Source organism: Electrona antarctica (assembly GCF_951216825.1).
Source record: "Electrona antarctica genome assembly, chromosome: 15".
NCBI classification, from domain to species: domain Eukaryota; kingdom Metazoa; phylum Chordata; class Actinopteri; order Myctophiformes; family Myctophidae; genus Electrona; species Electrona antarctica.
Window position 1 is genome coordinate 18,452,095 of NC_136796.1, and position 25,028 is coordinate 18,477,122.

At 42.1% G+C, this 25,028-nt stretch overlaps 1 protein-coding gene across 2 annotated transcripts in view; it reads right to left on the minus strand.

Moving 5' to 3' along the window:
• Positions 1-25,028, minus strand: part of LOC306938455 (receptor-type tyrosine-protein phosphatase U-like) — a 177,354-nt gene that overhangs the window by 102,804 nt on the left and 49,522 nt on the right. For both annotated transcript variants that reach the window (XM_079522643.1, XM_079522642.1), the window contains exon 2: positions 9,673-9,801. In XM_079522643.1, the coding sequence (XP_079378769.1) occupies positions 9,673-9,801 (129 nt within the window). The remainder of the gene's footprint in view (positions 1-9,672; positions 9,802-25,028) is intronic.

Genomic DNA, 25,028 nt, shown 5'->3' on the forward strand with positions numbered 1-25,028 from the left:
GCGGACGGACGGATGGATGGGCGGGGGCGAAAATATTGTCTTTGCGATGCTATCGCCTGGCGGAGACAAGTAAGATGTGCAACATCCACCCGCGTACACACGCAAACAAGTCCATTTTATTTTAGATCAAAGTGGGAAACACTGACACCTTTATACTGTATGCATTTTTTGATCATCAGTGAAGCAAGTCAGTTTCTGAGATTAATCCATTTTATCCATTTCGCTGTGATTCTATTCTGTTTTGTTTGCTTGGCTGTAATAATGAAAGTCACGTCAATGTTTACATATTTTACATATATTTGTCTCTGAAGTCAACAGATGATAAAACCATGAGAACGTGTCTGCAATGCTAGCAGACATAGCTGGATGACTGTGTGTCAGTCCACAAGATGAAAAAATCATAATCCGTCTCGGCACAGCACAGATCAAATCATAGATTTCAATCCCGAAAGCCGAAAGACAAGGATATTAGATAGAAAGGAAGATCCTATCTACCAATAGTCGGGAGAAAGATCACACCTGTGTGAAGTGAGGGGCGATCTTATCATGGTACATCATCATACATCATCTCATTCCGGTCAATCAGAATTTCCGTCCTCACCATTGTCTTCAAAGTTTGTGTTGTTACACAGTGTTTGTGTTTACACGAACACTCAAAACTGTCCATTCATTGTCAATGGCATTTAATGTTTGTGTAGTACAAAGTGTGTGTTAGCACATACACTAAAAGCCTGACATATCACCCCTCAAAAAGACAGACAGACAGACAGACAGACAGACAGACAGACAGACAGACAGACAGACAGAACTAATGCCACAAACCACTAGGACCAGTTTGTAGTCACTGCGTTGCTAGCCTCGGAAACCCAGACGTTTTTATTTCCAGGGAGGAAAAATAAGTCGGGGGCAGAGTCCACTTCAATTCGGCATACAGTAGCGCAAACGTCGCTCACTCTCTGCTGATTTTTGATCGTCTGCACCTTTGTTAGATTGACGCACACATGTACACACGCACACGCACGCGCACACCACACACACACGCACACGCACACACACACACACACACACACACACACACACACACACACACACACACACACACACACACACACACACACACACACACACACACACACACCTCTCTGTCGCTCTAATGAATTAGTCTCATGTCCAGCAGCTGTGCCTAGTTTCTCCCGGCGGATCCTGGTGAGTTCCAGTCTACTGCTCTGCAACATGCTGTTTATACCAGTTATTAAAAGGTCCAGTAAACAAATATTGAAGGGCAAAGCAAAAACATTATGCAAATCCACTCTTAAGTGCCTTTCATAAACTAGAGAGAGATTCGGGAGGGCATTATAATTGACCCCCTAGTTTGCATAATGTCACATAGCCATAGGGCACAAAACAGGACAAACTGGAGTAGGAATTACAACATTGAGATAATTGGAGTGTGTCATTCATATGCGGGAGTAAACAACGGTAATTGATGTTGTTCTGACGGAATGATTCGGGTGGTTAAAAGGTGTTTTTTTCATGGGGTAGAATGCTGCTCTCTGTTCCCTGTGATGAACTGGACTCCACAGCTGTGCCATTAGAGAGAGGTTAATTACAATGGTTCATATTAGTTGTTACTGTAGGTAAGATCCCTACAGTAACAAAGAGAGGATGTGAGTGCATTACCTCTCATCCTATGTAATAGACCAGGGGTTCTCAACCCGTGGGTCGCGACCCCTCGGGGGGGGTCGCCAAATTATTTTAGGGGGTCCCCAAATTATTTAAAAAAAAAAAAAAAAAAAAAAAAGGGGGGGGGGGGGTTTAGATTTTTTTTCACGATTTTTCAAAAATAGCAGACCTACAAGCTCGTAGCGCGCCACTCGGTGGCGCGCTATGAGCTTGTAGATCTGCTATTTTTAAATAGCTAAATTATAACAATGCTTAAAACACCAAAAGGGGTTCCCGCCCAAAATGGTTTAAGGTTATTGTAGCAGTCAATTTATATTGGGGGTCGGGAGGGGGCGGGGCGGGGGTCCCGAGACGTTGCCAAAGCATTTTCGGGGGTCCCCGGCCAAAAACGTTGAGAACCCCTGTAATAGACAGTCATGGTGTTGAATGACGAAATGTGGCTGCTATATACAGAGAAACTCCTACAGTGCTCGGTAACCTCTCCAACTTGGAATACAATCAAACGTCACAAAGGCCCTTTCCCCTTGTGTTTTGATCCATAAATGTGGCTTTTTTACGAGATCAATCATCTTAAAATGTGTGAATACATTCTGATTAGAGTGGAGAGCTAGGGTTCTTCAAAGACAATGCAGAATCAGACTCGACCTGCCTAATCATATTTTCTTTGTTTACTCTCACAATGAGACAATCAAAACCTGTTGTTGTCAGAATGATTTCTGGAAATAGATTAATTTAATTCCTGGCTGACAGTAGGATTTGAGCTAATTCTCCAGATAAACCAGGCTAGCAGTTAACTTAAAAACCTCAGTAGGGGCACACAGCTCTAAACAGATCAGTGGTAAGAAAAAGAGAGATGATTGATGTTCATTTTATTAGTCCCCAAGAAGTCTTCTAGCTTGCCAAAATAAATTATACCAGCATTTGTTTTTTCCTGTAAATATGATTGTGCTGCTCCTAGCATTGATGATCTCTTGTATTGTATGGTATTGTATGTCTTTTTTATAGGTCTTGATTAATTGAATACACAGGACCACAATGTAAACAAGCTGTCAAGGCTTTTTTGTGTTATCCTTTTAGCATTATCACAACTGTACCTCTGGGTACCTTTTACAAACTGTTAATAAAGTAGAATGTGTGCTTGTCTTTAGCTCTGGAGGATAACAAGCCGTCTGGCTGGCTGCCTATCACTTCTAAATCTTCACTTGTGTTTGGACACCTTTGACCCCAACAAATCACCCATTGTTTTTTATCCCTTTTCACTTTATACCTTAGTGCATAGGGTGTTCTTGGTTTTTAATAAGGTTTCACTCATCTAGTGCACAACACATACACGCACGCAGCCCCGCACACACACACAGCCACGCACACACGCAGCCACGCACGCACGTGCGCGACTCTCCCCAGAGTCTGATAACATCAAGCGAGATTGTTCTTATGTCAAATTGTCCACTTGTCTCAAAGCTCAGAGGAGTTTCTAGCAAACCAATCAAACTGACAGGTACACATGTTCCTCCTTCCTCTGGGGAAATATTTCCTCAATATGATTTCAGAATATTTGAGGTCATGTCACTAATGCATGATATCCATGGCATTGACAAATGAAGAGCTTTAGCCCTCTTATGATGGTAATTGAACCCTGATCAAAAAATAAAATGAATATGTGTTTGTCCGATCAATTATTAACAGGCCCGTCTGCTTCACGAGGAGCAACGCTTTTCATCCGAGCACTGGGCAAGGAGAAATTCAGAGCGTGGCTGTTTCATTGCACCTCCACATCACACACCATTGTTCTTTCATTACAAATCCACATTAACTTCTGCAGAGGAAAATAAGTCCTGGGAGAGACATTTAGGAGATCCTTCTGATGAGGAGAAAGGAGCATGGCAGAAATTGAGCCATCAGTGTGGCAGTCCCCACCCTGTGGAACGTTCTCCCATTGGAGATTCACCATGCTCCAACACTGGACTCTTTTAAAGCTGCCTTGTCAAGAAGACACCTATTCTCTCAGGCTTACGGCAAATAGTTGGTTGTTCATCGTTTTTGATGTAAAGCGTCCTTGGGTTTATGAAAGGCGCTATATAAATTCAAGCTTGGTCTTCAACCAGCCAAAATTCGCACATGTCTCCCCCCTGCTCCGCTCCCTCCACTGGCTCCCGGTCGCTGCCCGCACAGAATACAAAACTCTGATGCTGGCATTCAAAGCAACCAAAGGTATGGCTCCCCCATATCTTGCAAGTATGATTGAACCCTACAAACCCTCCCGCGCACTCAGATCAGCCAACACAGGGAAGCTGGAAGTACCCTCACTAAAAACGCCGGAACAACGCTCCACACGTCCCAAACTCTTCTCCCTTCTGGCTCCAAAACTGTGGAATGCACTTCCCGTTGCAGTCAGAACTGCAGCATCACTCCCAATCTTCCGCCGTAGTCTGAAAACCCACCTTTTCAGACTCCATCATGGCCCATAGCACTTACCCTACCCCCTTAGATATCATCTTTGTAGACTTAGATAGCATTTGATACAGACTTATAGCATGTTATGTAGACAGCACTATAATTGCATTGTATGTAGTCATAGCACGTCATAGTACATATGTATAGCATAGTATAGTATATATGTATAGTTTATATGTATAGTTTCATTATATAGATATTCCACTGTTACGTTCTTAGCTTACGCACGTTTCATGATAAATGCTTTTTATATATGTGATGTATTCCCATGCTTTTTTTTGTTCTTGCTTAATGTAAGTCGCTCTGGATTAAGAGCGTCTGCTAAATGCCTAAATTGTAAATTGTAAGCTATTATTATTAGTATCCATAGATTGAAGCAGTCTACTAACTTACAGTAGTGCTGGTACATGAGCCTTTACAATGCAAAGCAATGTAATGTATAGAACCTCAGCTTATCTATGGTACAGACTCCATTCATATCTTATGTAAAAGCACACTGCACAAAGAGTAATTTAGTCTAAAAATATCAGGGGGAGTAATGTGAACACAATTAAAAAAGCTGTTATTGTGACATGGCACGTTTGGAGCTGGTCTGCAATTCTGAAGCCTATGCTGCTCTGATCTAATTCTAGGAGAGGGTTATGCAGTGCTCCTATAAAATGTCTGCCTGTGTTCTACTGGTGATCCAAATGCTAGATACTGTAGATACCTGAACTAGGCTTGGATGCAAAAAAGAAAATATGAAAATATTGAAACACCATAATGCTACTTTGAGATTTTTTATTCAACTGTCAGTCTGCCCTCATCATCATCATCATCATCGTCGTCGTCCAGCCATCTGATGTGTCCATATTGCCTTGGCAACAAGTGTTCTCATGTCCTCCAGCAAGGTACTGAATCTATGGAAGAAGGGTTCTTATTTCCTATCTATTAATTAAAAAGTATTAATGCAAAATTATTTAAACCCAGCAGGACTTTTCAAAGTAGGTTAATTGCATATTAGACACACAGCGTGGTAGCCTAGCCAGCATGCAGCTTTTCATCGTATATAAGTAAGTAAGTAAGTCAGAGAGGCTTATTGTCGGTATCAGTATATACCCCACTGAAATGTCAGGAAGGTATGAAAATATATACCGAACCGTAACCTGAACCTACCAGGGTCTGAATAGCAGCAAGACTGAAGTAGAAGGCTGAGATCATTCCTTTTCAGCTGCACCGGTTCATGTCGTTGGTACTCTGTGGGTTTGTGGGTGCAAATCAATACTATTGATCTGTTGGAGCCCAATAAACTAAGCTGTTGTCTCAATTGCAGTCTCTTTAGCAGCTCTGGGGGAATTTAAAGCCCTTGGAAAAAGTCTGGGTGAGATCTACGCATCTATACTCAATGGCATTTTACAGCACCAGTGAAGTGTTTGACCTTTTGTTATCACTATGCTACAAGGCTTATTGCTATGCTATAGAGACACAGTAAATATCTGGATGTATTTCCCGAAAATGAGGCATTAGAAGAAAATGAGAAATGTAGCTACAGTAATTAAATGTAGGGGAGAAAGGAGAAATTAATGGATCAGCTGAATTCATAATATGTATTATACTGTATGAATATCAACCTTTTGGGGGGTCACATTCATTTCGGTTAGGAAGAAAGGGCTGCATGGTACACTTACGCCAAAACAATTACAGGCTATTTGACAGTAATACTACTGTATATTTGTGCAATGTCTTGTTAAGGACAATTACACGTTTAATATACAATAAGCTTAATATCCCAACTATCCATAATCCTCCTGCAGCGTTGATTAATTCACAATTAACGTTGTAAATCAAAGATTAACATCAATTTGTTGCTAATTAATCCTTCCACCACCATAACTCAGTAAACTCTCAGGCATTCAATGAATAATTGACTACGATTTGTCTAATATTTCCGGATTTAAGTGGACCACACAACAGGTCGTCACACGACTGTACACTTCCTGCAGACAAACACAAACTCATGTTATTTTCAACTGGAAAATCTTCCTTCCTAAGATCTCACAATGGTTTGGTCAAAAACATACTGTAGTAGAAGAATGAGGTCTGGTGTCGCTATAACAGGCCGATGGGAAGAATTTGGGGCAGAGTTTTTTCCTTGGCAGTGTGCATGCAAAGTGTCATGGTGGGATGACACACAAGAGATCACACATGGTCTAGGCCACACCCTCGGACTGGCAGAGACCCGTTGTATAAGACCCGTCTTATACAACAGATATTGGAAATAGCCAGCTCACAACGTGTCATATTGTGAGCATTTTGAGCTTGTAGATCTACCATTTTGATGCCAATAGATTTGGCATACACACATTTCCACGTCGTATTGTTATATTGCGGTACACTTCCACCATGACCGAAAGAATAAGGTCGCGGATACAAGCGGCTGAAATTAGTTTTCTCAGACGTGTGGCTAGCATCTCCCTTAGAAATAGTGTGAGAAGTTCGGTCACGAGGGAGAGACTCGGAGTAGAGTCGCTGCTTCTTCGCTTGGAAAGGAGCCAGCTTAGGTGGTTCGGGCATTAGGTTAGAATGCCTCTCGGGCGTCTCCCTATAGGGAGGTCCTCAATGAACATCCCACTGGGGGGAGACCCCGGGGCAGACCAAGTATGAGTTAGAGGGTTTATATCTCCAATATATTAGGATCCACCAGGATGAAGTCACTAATGTTGCTCTGGAGAGGGAAGTCTAGAGCTCTCTGCTGGAGCTGTTGCCCCGCAACCCGACTACGGATAAGCGGTTGAAGATGGATGGATGGATGGATGGACTTCCACCACTGATAAAAACAAATCAGTGAATATCTGCACCATTAAGCCCCCCACAGGCACACTTTGGGCGCATTAAGCACGGTTAGGCAACCGAGCAGAAAATCCAGGAATGGGCATGGTTTAAACCCTTCTGTGCCAAACAGCACCTAACCATGTGCAAATGGAAATGCAAATAGATTGATTATTTACTAAGCTCAGAACCATTCTGCTGTGCCTTGAAAGAGCTCTGTGTGACAACTGACAAATAGGAAGCACTGAACCCAACACCTGAACCAAGAGAAATTCACTATAGTGACTGACTTTTCTCTCTCTCTCTCTCTCTCTCTCTCTCTCTCTCTCTCTCTCTCTCTCTCTCTCTCTCTCTCTCTCTCTCTCTCTCTCTCTCTCTCTCTCTCTCTCTCTCTCTCTCTCTCTCTCTCTCTCTCTCTCTCTCTCTCTCTCTCTCTCTCTCTCTCTCTCTCTCTCTCTCTCTCTCTCTCTCTCTCTCTCTCTCTCTCTCTCTCTCTCTCTCTCTCTCGAGGTTTTAAGCGTACATGTATAAGATACCAGCTAAGTTGCATCTGCACAGTGAGGAGGAGACCTACACATCATATAGTGTGCCCCATGGAATGTGTTTATTCAGCACCATGGAGAGAGGCAAACGAAACAAAGAACACTGATTACATATGGGTCTAACCTATTCATGTTTTTCTTACAGCCCATAGTGCATTGTGTGCATTGTGTGCATAAGTTCCTCTTTCTCTTGCTGTGTTGCCAGTTTTGCAAGAGAAACAAGTGGCCAGGTCTATGAAAACAAGCACAAATGAAAATAGCTGATCTACAAGCTCACAGCGACACATTGTGAGGTTGTACATCCGTTATTTAAAAACACATTGAGAATAAATCGAAATATTTTGAATATTTTTAAAACATTAAAAAAGGCATATAAAAAAAGGCACAAAATATGTTCAGATGGATGTCTGTGGATAATTACATAGCCTATTAATCTGGGGTTCCTTGATGTGAAGAAATGTGGAAGCAAGCCCAAATAAGCAACTACTATACACTTTAGAATCAAGCCCAAAAAAAACATCAACCAGCAACTACCAATCATTTATTTGCAAGTGACTTTACAGAAAAAACAAGTCAAAGGTTGCTTATAATAAGCAGACATGGCAACACGGCCTGAAGGAAGCAAATCACACACACAAGGAGCCCCAGTACCTTGGCGGGGAAAAACGTGGATAAGTTAAAAAGAACCCCCACCCCAAATTTCTCCAGACCTTTCTAGGAACCCTAACCTGACTCTGCCAGATGGTGGCAGTAGTGAGTTCCTCCTCCTGCCTCCATCTGGACTCTCTCGGGCAGAGACGATGTACCCCGAACCAGCGGATTTCGGACCGATCAGCGGCAGCTAGAGGCGGGATCAAGGCGAGACTGATGACGTATTGAAGCTGTGCCACAGCGCACATGAAAACACAACCTAACAAGACTACAACTAGGCCTGGGCCGTGGCTCAGCGGTCCAGGCACCTTGGCTGGTAATCCAGCCTGGCAGTGTGCCGCGGGTTCGACTCCCGATCCCGACGGCCTTTACTGCATGTCAACCCCCCATCTCTCTCCCCATTTCCTGTCAGCCTACTGTCTGTCCCTCCATAAAAATACAAAATAAAGGTGAAAACCACAAAAAAAAAACATTAAAAAAAAGACTACAACTCGAAATTATTATGGAGATATCAGATTTCCCCCCCGCTGGTTTGGGTTCATCGTTTCTGCTTAAGCTTGAGAGAGACCAGATTGAGGTAGGAGGAGGGAACTTGTGAACTCAATACTGCCGCAATATGGCGGAGTCAGGTTATAGGAACCCTGCATTGCGTAGAAATTGATGACAGAAGATAAAAAGTGTTGTTCTGTTCTGTTTTGAACTGCCGGGCCCCGAGGACAACCAGGAAGTGTAATCAGCTTTGACCTCTGACCTGTGTCCCTCCACCAATCCCAGGGAGTTTTGTTAACGTACCAATGTGCCTCCAGAGGTGGGGCTGTGTGCATAACAGCGGAACAAGCACTCGATAACAGACGATGAATTATGCAGAATTATGCTGAACATCTCTACAGAGAGTATGCTTCCTGTGGCATTCACATATCTAAATTGGGTTTTGTGCACAGTGTGTGTGTGTGTGTGTGTGTGTGTGTGTGTGTGTGTGTGTGTGTGTGTGTGTGTGTGTGTGTGTGCACGCGCACGTGTGCGTGCGTGCGTACAATGCAGAACATGTTTAGAGTCTTGTCTCATGAAATTTGAGTCAATCACAACAGCAAAGAAAGCCAACAGAAAATCTGTTGTCACTGTGGGGAGAGTCAATTGTTTAAAAATGCCCCATGCCCCCAGGTTCAATTATATTCTCCAGGCACTTCCAGTTAGAACTCCACATCAATATTTCAAATGATTCCATAAGCTTTGTAACAGATTTCTCTGAAAAAACATCATTACCTACTAAAACTAAAACTACAAAAGGCCAGTAGTGTACCAGAATGTAAATTGTGTACTGTCTGTACTGTATTGTCTGCCAGTAGACAATTTACCACAGTAGACAATGATCCGTATACATAGGAATCGTTATAGTTGCTCCTACGATGTCATGTTGCTCTGTGGGAACAGCATGCTGGCTAGTGCATACTGACGTGGACAAAGGCCTGAGGGGTGAGGGCCCAATCATTGCTGCTTGCTTGTGGATTTGAGTGTAAATGTTTTCATATCCTACCTGGTAGAAGGTCAAGAGTGGAGTGTGGCCAGTTGTAGGTTCTGATCAGCTGCCAGTCAAAGTCGTCTTCCTGTCCCTGGCGGTACTCACACGAGCTGGACTCAGAGTCCTCGTCAAACGTACAGCCAGCTGGACAGAGGGAAGAGAAATGCAAGGGTAAATGTCAAAAACGATAATGTGCTGTATAGTGCCTTTCTCCAAAGTGCTGCACAATGAGCATCACATTCACCCATTGGCACACCAACGGTGGAGGAAACCATGCAAGGCAAGTTCAGTGTCTTGCACAAAAGAGTTTGAGTTTGACATCCCTGCTGTACATGATCCTGAAAAAGCTATATAGTTTTATACTACCAGGAGAAAACTACTGTAAGACAGAGAACAGATGATAACCATCATTAACAGCAGCACAGGATGGAACAACTGACACCACCACAGGCCCTCAGAACCTTCATACATCACATCCTACACAATCCTGTAATGTGTAATGGTCACAGCCAGGCTGTTGGCTCCATCAGTTCCATCCATTCCAATTGGTTCAATTAGGCCTGTGGTGAGGCAATGGCAGTGACTGTATGGATGACAGGCCAGAGGAGGAGGACATTGAACCCAGCAGGACTCAGTCTATCAAGGTGACCCAGCTCCATCATCCTTGACCACTGGGCGTTCATTCCAGCCTCTGAGCTTCCGTCATCATAATGGGCACTCGATGGGCGGCCGTAGTGATGTGATGTCTGGTAATCAGAAGGTCACCAGTTTGCTTGTGTCCCAGAGCAAGACGCTTAACCCCTTGGCCTTAACCTTCCCATACTGTTATTCTCTATTTGGTCAGTACGCACGCACGCACGCACGCACGCACGCACGCACGCACACGCACACGCACAAGCACACGCACACGCACACACACACACACACACACACACCAATATGACCTTGGCAGGGTGTTCAGGCCTAACAGTCTAAATCTCTGAGCCCCGGGGCTGCTCATAGTCTCCTGCAGGAACCTGTTCTGTTCTCCATGTGATCACTTTAAGTACTTGGCAGTACCTCTGCTGGTGTTAAACACTCTCTCTGACTCCGTGCCAGACTCCACTATAAACACACAACATCAGATCAAAATATTCTGCTCTGACATTGACTTCCATGTTTTTTTTCTTTTTTAGGCCAGATTTAGCTTTTAGAATGTAAAGGTAAAGTTTTCACAATCAATCAATCAATAAACAAACAAACAAACAAACAAATAAAAACTGTGTATCAGGCCTGTGTTCACTTTGCAATAAACAATCGCGTTCCTTTCTGCATCAGCTAATTTTGGATTTTCCCTCCACCACTCCTGCTGACGAACAAAACTCACTTCCTCCATGCCTGAAGCAGGTTGTGTGTGTCAGAGTATTTAATTGGTTGTGGTGCTGTGTCCATTCAGCTGTGTGAGAATGAGACGGGGTGAGTGGTGGAGCAGGGCTCTGTGGCGAGAGAGAGAGAGAGAGAGAGAGAGAGAGAGAGAGAGAGAGAGAGAGAGAGAGAGAGAGAGAGAGAGAGAGAGAGAGAGCAGAAATGAAATGCCACCATCAGACACGTTCCACTGATTCCCCTCATTATCCTCATCCTCATCCTCCTTCCCAATCATGCTCCTCTGCTTTCAGGAGGCGCCATGTTCTCCTCTCATTCCCCAAATTAGCTTCCCTGGCAATGGGAGGGCAATGCCATGTAATTAGAAATGCCTCATGTATTGTGTGTGTGTGTGTGTGTGTGTGTGTGTGTGTGTGTGTGTGTGTGTGTGTGTGACGTGTGTGTGTGTGTGTGTGTGTGTGTGTGTGTGTGTGTGTGTGTGTGTGTGTGTGTGTGTGTGTGTGCGCGTGCGTGCGTGCTGAGTGGCCATTGTTTAGCGTTTACTTAAAAATGCATGAAATGATCATGAATATGTCAGTTCTGCACAAAGTGAAGTACTAATGACGTCGTTGGGAGTGAATTGTGTGGGCTTTTCACGACAGCAGAGAACATGACAACAAGTATAAATAAATACGTTTCAAGTGGTAGATAATTGCTCATCACAAGAGACAACAAGAGATGAGTACAGTTCCAAAGCATTGTTCTGCAACGCAGACACACAATCCACCCACAGATGGAACCACCTCTGGACCCAGGGACCCAAAATAACATCAGTGAGAGAAACTGTCACGGCTGACGAGTCTCGCGGGACCAGAGAGGGGATGAATAAATCTGTGTGAGCAAATCGATTGTTCTCCACTTTAACCCATTCAGGCCTGACGTCGAAATTTAAAAAAAAAGTTTTCTAAATCATGACAATTTTCGGAAAGATTTGAGGCACATTTTTTTTCTTTTTTTTTAGATATATTTTTTTGCGGCTTACGCCTTTTATTGTTTTTTTTGAAGGGACAGACAGTAGGCTGACAGGAAACGGGAGAGAGATGGGGGAAGACATGCAGTAAAGGCCGTGTCGGGCTCGGGAGTCGAACCCGCGGCACACTGCGACTGGATTACCAGTCGGGTGCCCAGACGGTTACGCCACCGCCTGGGCGGATTTGAGGCACATTTTAACGATTTTTCAAAAATAGCAGACCTACAAGTTCATAGCGCGCCACTCGGTGGCGCGCTATGAGCTTGTAGATCTGCTATTTTTCAATAGCTAAATTATAACAATGTTTAAAACACCAAAAGGGGTTCCCGCCCCCAAAATGGGTTAATGGTTAATGTGGTTAAACGCTAACGTGACATGGATGCGTTCCAGGTCTCAATGGATTAAAAAGCTACAGTAGACGAGGCAATTTGTGGAGCAGGAACTCCAGCTAGTATATGGAGACTTTCAGGCCTTGGATATTGTTGATTTTGGGCAGAGACCTCATATCACCATATTTCATGTTTCTCGTGTAGTTTATTGCGCTTCTTCGTGTATTAATGCTCTACTTTATCATAATACAGTGTCACCGTGTGACCAAATAACAACCACATTGACTCCAGGGAACAACAGATTATTTTGTTCCATTTTCTGAAGATAAGAGTTTTGGACATATAAGGTTTCCACCTGACAGTGAAGATATGTAGAGATGCTCTGCTTTGATGTCAGAGTCACGTCAGGCTCAGATGCTCCCCAAACATCTCTACTTCCACGTAGCTCTTTTATCTAGCCAGCAGAAATCCACTATTAAGCTTTCTTTCTTTCTTAGCCAATGTTGTTTTTTTCCTTTCTCGGTCTCTCAATCCAACCAGTCAAAACAGAGGCAGGTTTCTGTTTGAGGTTGCATGCTGTTAAAGCGGACAGCATTTGTCACCTGAATGACATCTGAATTCATACTTTTGTTACTCTCACGAATAAGGCATTTTCATCTTGAGAATATGTCATTTTAGTATAAATCACAGCTGGACGCCCTGGAGGGTGAGTAAAAGAGGCTGATAGTTTACACGTCTTTAATGCTGCATCAACCTAGGGGCCGACATGGTGATATATATCGTCGCGCCGATACAAGGTCTCCACGATATGCTTTTTCAGAGATATCATATATATTGTGATGTGATAGTGAATGCACATTCTATGATTTGCAGTTCTATACCTTAATGTATACCTCTGTTGTGACTCGTTCGCCAAAAAGTATTTTGGTCTAAATGGTATCTTTCTCCTTTTTCTTACATAACTGTACAGTTATGTACTGTAACTTGGAAAATAACCACTTATATACAGCAGCATGTATCCAGCAGCGTGAGATATATAGATTATATGCAATAGCGTTTAACCAAGTGGGTGGGGAATCTAGACTGTATAGAGCATCATTATTCTACAGGGAGGGAAGTATAGATTAGAAGCTGTGAGCTGTGGGAAGGGCTCTCTAACAGGAGGAGTAGAGGTATGAGGGCGGATTGAAGTAACGGTTGGATATGATGATGGGACGTCGTGCGAAAGATGTTCTTTTCAAACACAGAGAAGTAATCAAAGGGAGAGGGAGAGGGGCAGGTTTCTCATCATGTTTTCTTTCAGTTTCATCATGTGTACAGATGTTAGTGTAGTTAGTAGAACACTGATTAAAGCACAGAATGTGAACAGCACAGTAACCATAGATGCATACTCGGATATAATGAACCCAACCTGCTGTCAGCTCTGTCTCGATGCCTTCAATTCTCTCAGAGATTCTCGTTCGTTATGAGCGATATGGGAATATGAACGATTAATGCTGTAGACCTATTTCTGCTCTGTCCTCGTATTGTTTTCAGTGTAGATGCCTATTCTTTTTTTACTTCAGTGGTTCAAGGTAGAATCTGCCCTCATTCATCTGATTATTTTGCTTTGAAAAGAGAGCCATTCTTAATAATGAATATGAATTGTGAGGTGAGGATATAAAAATAGCATTGAGTGTAAAAATATAGTGTCACCTAAACTAACCCATCTTAGCTTATTATTGCAAAAATAATGACTAGTTAAAGTTTGGTGCAAACTTTAGCTTGGCTTGAGAGTCAAATTGGTATCATTCTTTTTTGTGCCTTAAGCCTTCAAGAAAGCTCAATGAAATGTAGAGGGCATACAGGTATTTCAAGGATTATAATCACAATGCATGCACCCAAATACCAAGGGATGTAGCTCGAAGCATGTAGTACAAATCTGTCTAGGACAGATACAAAGTGCTGGGACAGAAACCTAGTTCAGATGTATTATAATGCAAAGGCCATTAAATAGTTGTCTCTCATCTCATGACTGTTTAAACTTGACTAAGTGAAACCTGGGGGGAGATCTCTTGTTCTTTTGATGAACGATAGCTCTGTTCCCTCAGGCAAACCAGCAGAACGTACAAGCGGCACTGCTCACTGGCATCTGTTAAATCACAGCTTTTCAGACTTCACAGCAGGAAGGTTTGATGGGACGCAGAAACCAGAATGTTCTGATTGAGTCTTCTGTTTGGTTGCAGATAAAGCACGGTTGCGGTGTGATTTACATTGAGGCGAGTGCAGACCATGCATCAGATTCTTGACAAGTTTACTTGCAAGAAGGAGGATGCACTACTGTATAGGAGGCACCACATGCCTCATCAGTATGCAGAACTGCAGCAGCAGCCACATCACTTCTACCTCTATAAAGACCATTAATAACAACTATACCGCACTTCTTCAAACTATTTTCTTTCTTTTCAAAATCTTTGTATTCAGGTTTTTGTAACAGTAGCCCAGGGGCAAGTATTAAACAGACATATAAAACTCAATCCCCTATCCCCCCCTCCCATAGTCGGAAAAACAGTCTGGAGGAAATTAAATAAATAAATAAATCTATATACACATATACACAAAAATACATGCATGCATACATAATTACAAAAAATAAAAATAATACAAAAAAAGATAATAAAAAGCAGATTTTTCATAGCAGAGCAGATTTTGTTTCTGTTGTTCTGGCATAGGCACGGCATACTATGCAGTTTGTGTGTTGTGGTAGAATGTCATAAACGGGCCCCAGGTCTTGTAAAACTTTTTTCTTCAAACTATTTTAATTGAATTCCATAACATTTAAGATCACAGGAGGGGGACAGAACAGTGTGGCATTGGAAACCTAGTATGTCCAAAACAGAGTTATAAATACTAGAGACGGCACTGGAATTCCCCTCCCACCCACTTGCATTGAGTTGCTCACCCAGCGCGCGAGGCGTTTTCACCCCTTCTTCCGGGTTGGAAAAGTGGTGGGCTCCGCCCATTTTGGGCCTTACATGAACGCGCAGGTCCAAAAGCATGAACGAGTACTGTGTGTGCGTGCGAGTTATGAACGAGCACCGCCGCTGTTGTGTATTGGCTCGCGGCACGTTCATGTAAGGGCCAGTGCCGCTCGAGCTGCAGTACCTACGATCGGCCAGCATGTCCATTTTGCTTCAATGCTTCCTCTCTGCCCGGGGCTTAGTCCAAAACAGAACCTGTGTTCCAACGGATCCAATGTAGTAAAGATATTTAGGCACAAGCAAGCATTGGTTCAATATTTTTTTAAACGCTTATAATACAACTTCACCAATTATATGAAGGGTTGAAACCTTCATATATTGGTCCACTAATGCTCATGATAAATGGTATTTCGGCTATTCAAGCTGTGTTTCACAGGATGGCTGCATGTGCAGTTCAGAAACCCGCCTACCAGTGACATCATCAGAATGAGATTGTTTTCTTCCTTCAAACACGATTTCACATTTTTTATTAGATTTGTATTCTTGCGAGAATAATGGCTTCCTACTGTATATAGCATGCTAATTTTCCAGGAATAGAAAGCCTGCACAAGTGAGGAGCAGCGACAGTGTTTCGTACAGACATTCAGACACATGGTTTCCTTGTTCCTCGCTTCACTGGGAGATGAGGGCCATCTAATGTAAAAAAAAGTGATTAGCGTCAAAAACGTCAAGTATAGTCACCGAATATATAAATGGATGGAAAACATCTCCTGACCTTTATCACAAAGTAAATGTACAGTAACTATTACTACTCAACATCTGTCTTCATGGAATGGTAATTAACAAGGAAATATGTGACCAGATTTGACTGAGAGCCTGCGCGCAAATTCCAGCTTTTCACCATAGGAGAAAAACTGAATTTTTCCCCAAAATGAGTTAATAGCACAGGCAGACTCTTCACATACTAGAGCATGTCTGAAATAGGTGTCAGAGCTGAAATGACATGTAAACATGAAATAAATGCTTAAACATGTAGCTAGGTGTAATGCTAGAGACCACAGAAGTGAACCTTTCAAGCCTGTTTTCTCAACTCGCTGTTGGGTCAAACTGAACAACCAATATGTCAATTTGATGCTAGGATTCCTTGACATATGACATGAAAAAACAAACATTCAAAAAAATCCAATGGCAGTCCCTCAGTCAAATTTGGTCACATATGTCTCTCTGACATGATGCAGCCCCTTGCTTTCTTATTGATCCATCCATCCATCCATCCATCCATCCATCCATCCGTGTGCCTGAATAACTACCAGTCTGTCAATCTATCCGAAAGACATCCTGTAGATATTTACTTGAATTTAGTTTTTTTGTATGTCTGTCTGCTTTGTGTCTTGTCTCACCTAGACTCACAGAAGTGTGCAGATGTATTGTACTACAGTATCTATCTACGGTATAAATCAATCAATCAACCAACCAATCAATCAATTTATATGGCCTGGGCCGGCTTAGCGGTCCAGGCACCTTGGCTGGTAATCCAGCATGACAGTGTGTCGTGGGTTCAAGTCCCGATCCCGACGAACTTTACTATGTGTCTCCCCCCCCCCCATCTCTCTCCCCGTTTCTTGTCTACCTACTGCTACTCTATCAATAAAGGCAAAAAAGCCCCAAATATATCTTAAAAAAATAAAAATAAAAATAGCAGCACATTTCATACAGAAAGTGCAACACAACCTACATGTCAGAGAAATGAACAACTACAATAAAAAAAATCATATGGTGGCAAAGTCTAATTTCCTTTCTAACCGTATGTGGCACAATTCCAATTCTGAGTTGGAGCTTGTGGCAAGATTGTCGCTGTGGGGCATAGGATGATGTGTGAAATGGTTTGCATTACTGTCAGTATCATTCCCTACCCCAGCAGTTTAGTCCAGCACACAGACAAACTGGCCCGCATGGACCGAGTGAGAATTTGTGGCACTGTGTGTGAAAACACTTTGAAAACTTTGAGATGGGTGAAGCGAGGTTGTTGTAAATCTGTCCTGGAAAAAAAGAAGCAACACTGCAAGAAGATTCATCAATTATCAGCCTACAATTTGTTGGGGTGGAAAAGGGAAGCAGCCACTGTGTCCAGTGCAGATACTTCTCATTAGTGGAGCCTCTATCTGTTCATTTATCATTCCGTCTTTCACTTTCTGCCTCCACTAGAGACCTCAATTACGTTGCCCTCACCTCACACAATCCCGAAGGCTCTCTCTAAAAACCAACCAGAACTGCTTAACCAGTGAATGCTATTGTTAGAAATGTTGACAAGAGAGTGAGCTATGAATGGAAGCTGATTAATACAAATAGACTAACAATCTTCTACACCTGCTTTACTTCACAGTTCACACAGTAGAGAAAATCATAGATAAGAAAGGCTAGATGGCTCACCCGCTTTGCTGGCCAATGGAGAGACCGTTGGCATCCAGGGAGTGTGTTTGCAAAATTTGGCATCGACCGGGTTAATGGTGCCGTTAGCTGTTAACAGACGGACGGACGGACACACACACGGACTCACACACACACGGACGGAGTGCAAAACATACTCTCTCTCTATGCCTTCGGCCTGGTGGAGACAACAATGGACGAATTTGAGGAATTGTTGGCCATGGAGGTTAGGAGATAATGAGCACGGTAATGGACTATGAGCGCCGCCATCGAAACCACCGTTTTGGTAAAGAGGTGATCACCGAAAAGGTGGCCACCTGTCCACCTAAAACTGGACTCTGAATAGGCCTTAAGGGGGTGGATCATGTCCTCAAGGTACTATTGCATAGGAACATTTTATCATACAAGGCCAAAGTGCAGTAACTACGTTTTTGGACACACCGACTTATTTCTGTATCCCAAAGGTCAGGATTTGGGGGATAAACGATCACCTCAAGAACAATACTGTATTTACAAAGTAAATTAGCGTAATATCACGTATTTGCCGATATTTCATTTGGCGACCAGTTTAAACACTTTTAATATCATCTTTTTTTGTTTTACTTACTACTGCACTTTGGCTTTGTAGGGCAGTATAGCTGAGGTATTTTTCCCACCATGTGGAAGGCTGCTTTAAAGGTCCTTGAGGGAGTAGTATTCATATAAGGGCTGACCTAAATCCATTACATGAAAGCTTGGTCTAATTTTAGTGGTTACATATTCATAATAGCTATGTCAACAGATTCCAGGCATGAACAGTTAACAGCGTTATAATTTTGCTCAAGGTTAGTAGGTTAAACAATATTATATGCATGGCCTTTCTAATGATTTTGTGTAATTGTGTGGGAAATGATTCAAGCAATACTAAATTAATAAAACCGTCATAGTTGTTCTCATTTAAAGATTTGTTTTGTTTAATTTATGGTAAAAGGCTTCACATTGATTTACACAACATAGTGTGATTGCATGATGTCACATCAGCCAGTGCTCCAATGTCGATTTCCATGCAATAAAATGGTAAAAAAAATAAACATTGTGAGTTGCTCAAAGCAGAACTGAAGTCAATTATGTGTGAAATGAGTGCATGTCAACAGGACAGATGCTGATCAATGAGGTTCCAGCATTGCAGCGAGTGGTACACGGTGTGCTTTGCACTGGGTCCTAGGCTCCACTGTGGGTGGCCTCTGCACTGCCTGCTCTGACCCAGATCATTTAGTGTTTCTTATTTATTTATTTGCCGAATAAAACATGTGACCATGGAGTCCCCTGCATGGAATAACAAGTGTCCACCACAGATTCAGGGAGTGAATACCGCTCCACTCCACACATGAGTTCTGCAGCTCTCACAGCACAGCAGGCACCTGCTCACAGAGGGGTCTCCTCTGCCCAGCTGCAGGGGCCCGACCTGCATTACTGTGAAATGGAGCCGAGACTGTAAAGACCCTCACTGGGCAAACACAGCTATGAGACAGATACATAAAAAACCTCAGAGAAGATCAGTGAAACATTAACAACTAGAAAAAGGTCTCCACCAGGAGTGTGTGATGTTTGGCAAAATGTTTAGGAGTAATATAAATATGTTTTTGTGCGTGTGTGTGTGTGTGCGTGTGTGCGGGTGTGTGTGACGCGACTTGGCCTGTTGTAGCGCCACCATGACGCTGATTTGAAAACTGTCAAGTGGCATTTCTTCCTCAGCCTAGTGGGAATATGCATGCACAGTTTCACCGCAATCAGAAGCTATGTTGAGGAGTTCTGGTGATTTGTACAAAACGAGTACAAAGCGGGCTACTCCTGAAAACTTTCTTTAGAAGATCGTAGTCAATCAGGATGGATTATCAGAAATCAAACAAACCTGTCTTGATCACATGACTATGGAGAGGATGTGTACCGATTTGCATGAAATTTGGATCAAATCTGAAGGAGTAATATTATAATGTGTTTTACATATGTCGACCTCCTGGTGGCGCTATAAAGAGCAGATGTGAAAAATTCCAGGCAAAGGTTTTTCCTGGCCTCTAGGGAGTGTGCATACAAAGTTTTACACAGATCTGCATGTGCAGTTAGAGGTGAAAACACTAATCGGCCAATTATAGCACCACCATGAGGCGGAGTTGAAAATGTTCCAGTGGTAATTCTTCCTCGGCCTAGTGGGAATGTGCGTGCACAATTTCACAGAAATCACATGATGTGTTCAAGATTTGCGGCATTTTGTTCGAAACTGAGCACTCTTGCGAACTTTGGAAGCCAATATTAGCCAATCAGGATGGAAAAATAATGGTCTGAAAAATCTGAAAGACCTGTTTCGTTGAATGGTTCTAGAGAGACTGTGTACCAATTTGCGTAATGTTTGGACAAAGCGGCCTCCTGGTGGCGCTATAATAGGCCAATGTGAAAACCTTGGGGCAGAGGTTCAGCTGTGGCATTCAGGGAGTGTGTGTGCAGAGTATGGCTGCGATCAAGCCAACGGTCAAGCCACAGACGGACGGACGGACACACACACAAACACACGGACGGACGGAGTGCAAAACATACTCTCTCCCCATGACTTCGGCCTGGTGGAGACAATAATTATCAAAATGCTGATAGCAGTCCCAAGAGCATCTGACGTTGATGAAGAAGAAACCTAATGTAGACATTGATGAAGAAAGACAGCCATGTTGTGTCACACCAAAAGCCTGTTGTTCAATCGCGGGGAGCTACAAGCAGTCACAAATAAAGTGCGGCGGTTAAGCTCATATATGGAAGGTATTGTGCATTTTATGACTAAAGCATGAAACTTTCAGAATATCATCTACACACCCCAAGGTTTGATTTCAGACGTGGAACCACTTTCTGACTGACCTCTGGTGACCTTGAGGGGTCATTGACCTCAGAATTGCATTTTTGCACGTTTTATGTTTGTTAAATGGAAGTTTTGTTCTAATGAATGACAACTTAAAGCCCAATAGTCTACAGAGATGTTGAATCATGTCAACTTTTATGATATAAATGTTATGACATTGTAATAACATTAAAAACATCTATAGAGAGCGGTTAAGCTCATATATGGAAGGTATTGTGCATTTTATGACTAAAGCATGACACTTTCTACAGTGCTAGCAAAATAAAATAAAGATGCAGCTCTTCATAGAGCTACAAAAAGGACTGTATGAAGAGGTATAAGGAGATGGTCAAAGCGAAGAGTAAAAAATGACAAGAACCACAGAAGAGATAGTTGTCGTTATTTTAACATTATTGTATTGGTCTTAATCTTTTTTTAATGAAGTTATGGAAGAAAAAAAATACAGAAAGACTTGATTGATGAGTTTTTTTGGTTTTTATATCCAATGAATATCGTTACAGTATATTCAAAGGTGCTATAGGGCATAGCAGTGGTGGCTATTTTATGGTTCCATCCATCCAGACTCCATTCATTTTTCACATATAGAGATTTCCAAACAATATATATATCAATCCAGGATCCAGGGTCCTGGTAATTAATGACCATAAATAAAAACAAAACAAAGGCTATTGTATATTATATAATTAAATATTTAAAAATAAATCACAGAATCAAATGTTTTAACGTCATGATTCAGTACGGTCCTGGATGGCTTGATTCTATAGGCTTATTATTTTTTTTATATAAATATTCGTAGAAATCTCTATGGGGGAAAAACAATGGGGTCTGGAACGATGGAACCCGAAAATGGCTGCCACTGCTATTGTATGCCCTATTCATCTCATGATTTTGGTTTTGGGGGCAGCATGGCGAGCTTTCAGTGTTCATACGTTTTGGGGGAAGTAACTGTTGGATACTCTTAAGCCTTCTATACCAGGTGGCAGGAATTTAAGGAGATGTTGGGAGATAATATGGTACCATTTCTGTCATAACACTTGCTACCAGTGACATCGATGGAGAATCCAAGCTAAAGCAAAATCAAATTAAAACATTTAAATGTTCGAAATGAAAAACCTGCCTACCGACAATGTCACCGGTAGGCAAGTCTCTGAACTGTCCACAGCCCTACTCTGAGACACAGACTGAGTGGACAAAAAATGTACCATAATGAGCACTAGTGAGTTCACTTAGAACCACAACCTCACACTCAATGGTCTTTTTCCACTATCTTCATCATCTCTCTCCTCATTCCCTTCAGCCTCTACATCTTCTTTGTCTTCATCTTTGTGTATTAGACCTTATATTAACCATATTGGAAAATTCTGTTTTCTGCTTCAATTAGGTTATTGCTGCTCAAGGCCGTCAGACCTTTGAGGTCAGGGGTAGTTGGGGATTAAGGGTCTTGCTTATGTATACCTCGACACATTGCCAGGGCCTGGAATTGAACCTGGGACCTTCTGTTTCCCAGGTGGCTCATTCAGCTATGGCCATCCTTCTTGTGAATGGGTTGTAGAAGTTCCAACAGGAACTGTATTGAGAGACTAGGCATGGTACTTTCTCACAGGGTAGGAGAGTAAGGAGACAGTATCACAAGCACAAGCATCTGATAACACTCGATGCCTGCTTTTATCACAGACATGTTCATCAATGTTCCAATGCAGAGTGTGCATCATGCCTTGCTTTCAGATTCCAAGACGTCCGATCATCTACCTCATGAGCCACTGCTGCCCCGTCACTCCACTGGATTAGACATGTCATAAAATAGACCGAAAGACGAATTATTATATAGTTTATGCAAATTATGCAAATGAGGAACAATTTCATAATTTAGTTATGGCAAGAGATTAATTTATGTAACATAATATAGATGTAGACTATAAAACAACCTTGATATGTTGACTAAAAGCAATAACACTAGAGCTAATTCCTAATTTGTACCTATGTTTTACATAATTTATGCCAATTATGCTAATGAAGAAAGGGTGTATGACTTCACCATAATAACAGATGCATTTCTGGATATCACAAACATAGACTTTGACTCTTAAGTCACCTTTCAAAGTTAAATGGATGCAAAATGATAGCCATTTCCAGTTAATTTGCTCATTAAGCTTATTTATTTGCTCATTATGCTAATTACTCAAATTGTCCAACATATAACTTTTAGCAAACAATCATCATCTGCCAGCCTATAGATGACATTTTAATCATAAAAGTTTAAAGGAAAAAACATTTCTGGGTTTAACATGGGCAGTTTACAGCATGGTTTGACAGCCCGAAATGTGTACAGCCTCTGACAATTTCCAGATGTAAATTCAGAAGTGTTTCCACGTCTAAAAACAAACCTCATGGTATATAGAAACACTGTAGAAAGTGCCATGCTTTAGTCATAACATGCACAATACCTTCCATATATGAGTTTAACCGCCTCACTCTCTCTCTCCGCACTATCTCTCTCCTAGATGTTTTTAATGTTATAACAATGTCATAACATTTATATCATAAAAGTTGACATGATTCACCATTTATGTAGACTATTGGGGTTTAAGTTGTCATTCATTAGAACAAAACTTCCATTTAACAAACATAATAAATTATTATAGTGGAAAATAATGGAGCAAAACGTGCAAAAATGCAATTCTGAGGTCAATGACCCCTCAAGGTCACCAGAGGTCAGTCAGAAAGTGGTTCCACGTCTGAAATCAAACCTTGGGGTGTGTAGATGATATTCTGAAAGTTTCATGCTTTAGTCATAAAATGCACAATTGGTTTGGTTATCCGCCGCACTAAACTGCAGGAAAATCTGAAGCTTGGAAGCAGTTTGATTTACTTACCATTCTACAAACGAGGTAGTTGGTTTTTCACAGTGCAGAAAATGTAAGTGTTCTTGACTTATTCTTTAATGTGGGTTTGTTTTTTATCAGAGCGCGAGAGAGCCGCTAAGAGTGCAGCAGCACACTAGATATCGGACTTCGGGCCGGGTTCGAGCTGTAATTTAATTACAGCCCGTTCAGTTAAAACATTTTATTAACTGTGTTGAATGCTGGAATAATTTTAACAAACATTGGGACAGGTGGAGACATTTATCAGTATGTGAATTTCAAAGAGATCGAAGCACTCACACAAGAGACTCATGAAACGATGCCAAGTACCAGTGAAATGAAGGTCAAAGTTTGGTTGAGGAAGGTCAGCCATAGGCCTACATGACATTTACTGAAAGAACGGGTACAAAAACAAGACATAAACGAACCACTGTAAATTATATATCAATGTGTGTGTACAGTTACTACAGTATAAACAGAAAGAGTTGCAATCACACCTCCCTCCCCTCCTCCACAGTCGAGTCCAGGTTGACACAGAGTCCAGCGCTGGTGCACGCTGGCATTCAAAATGCACACACCAGCGATAGTGATTGAGCTAAACAAAACGAAAAACAAAAAAAGGATGAAAATAAAAAAACAATCACAGCACATTGTCGAGATTCAGAGCATACTCGCAATGGCATGCCTTTTGTTTGGTGCGGATGTTTCAGGTTGACGAGGGGGCAAGAAGTGCCCCACTGAATATAGGGGTTTATTTTTGTGAGATACAGATTACGGATCTAATGAACAACTTTGCATGCACATACTGTCGTCAAGAAAGAAGTTGTGCCATCTGGCGGTAATGCTTATGTTGCTGTGTTGAGCACCATTCAGGACCCACTGTTGAATGGCATAATAAAGCAATAGCCACGAGAGGTCTCAGGTTACCGGGTATTTTACATGGCTGGGGGCGTAGGCAGACCCGAGACGCAGCATAGCATACATGATACATCATCTCATTCTGGCCAATCTCTCCTAAGTACTGCGTAATGTCTGACATCTCTCTACCAGCAACATGTATACAACGGTAACCCCATGGCACAATCGATATGGGATGCTCAAACAATGACACATCTCCCATCATCTCATTCTGGCCAATTCAAATTTCCGTCCTCACCTTCGTCTTCAATGTTTGTGTGGCCATTCATTGTCAATGGCATTCAATGTTTGTATTTGCACAAACACTCACAGCTGGCCATTCATTGTCAATGGCATTCAATGTTTGTGGCCATTCAATGTTTGTGGCCATTGATAAATTAATGGCCACCTTTAATGTTTGTGTAAACACAAACATTAAAGGTGGCCATTCATTATCAATGGCATTCAATGTTTGTGTTAGGACAATGTTTGTGTTTACACAAACCCTCAAAGCTGGACATAGGAAAAATCTTCAAATATGAATCGTTCACACAAGAGACTGGTGAAACGACACCAAGTAACAACAGTGGAAAGTGGCCAGAGGTTAAAGGTGAAGAAGCCTTGACAGTTGGATAATGGCTCGAG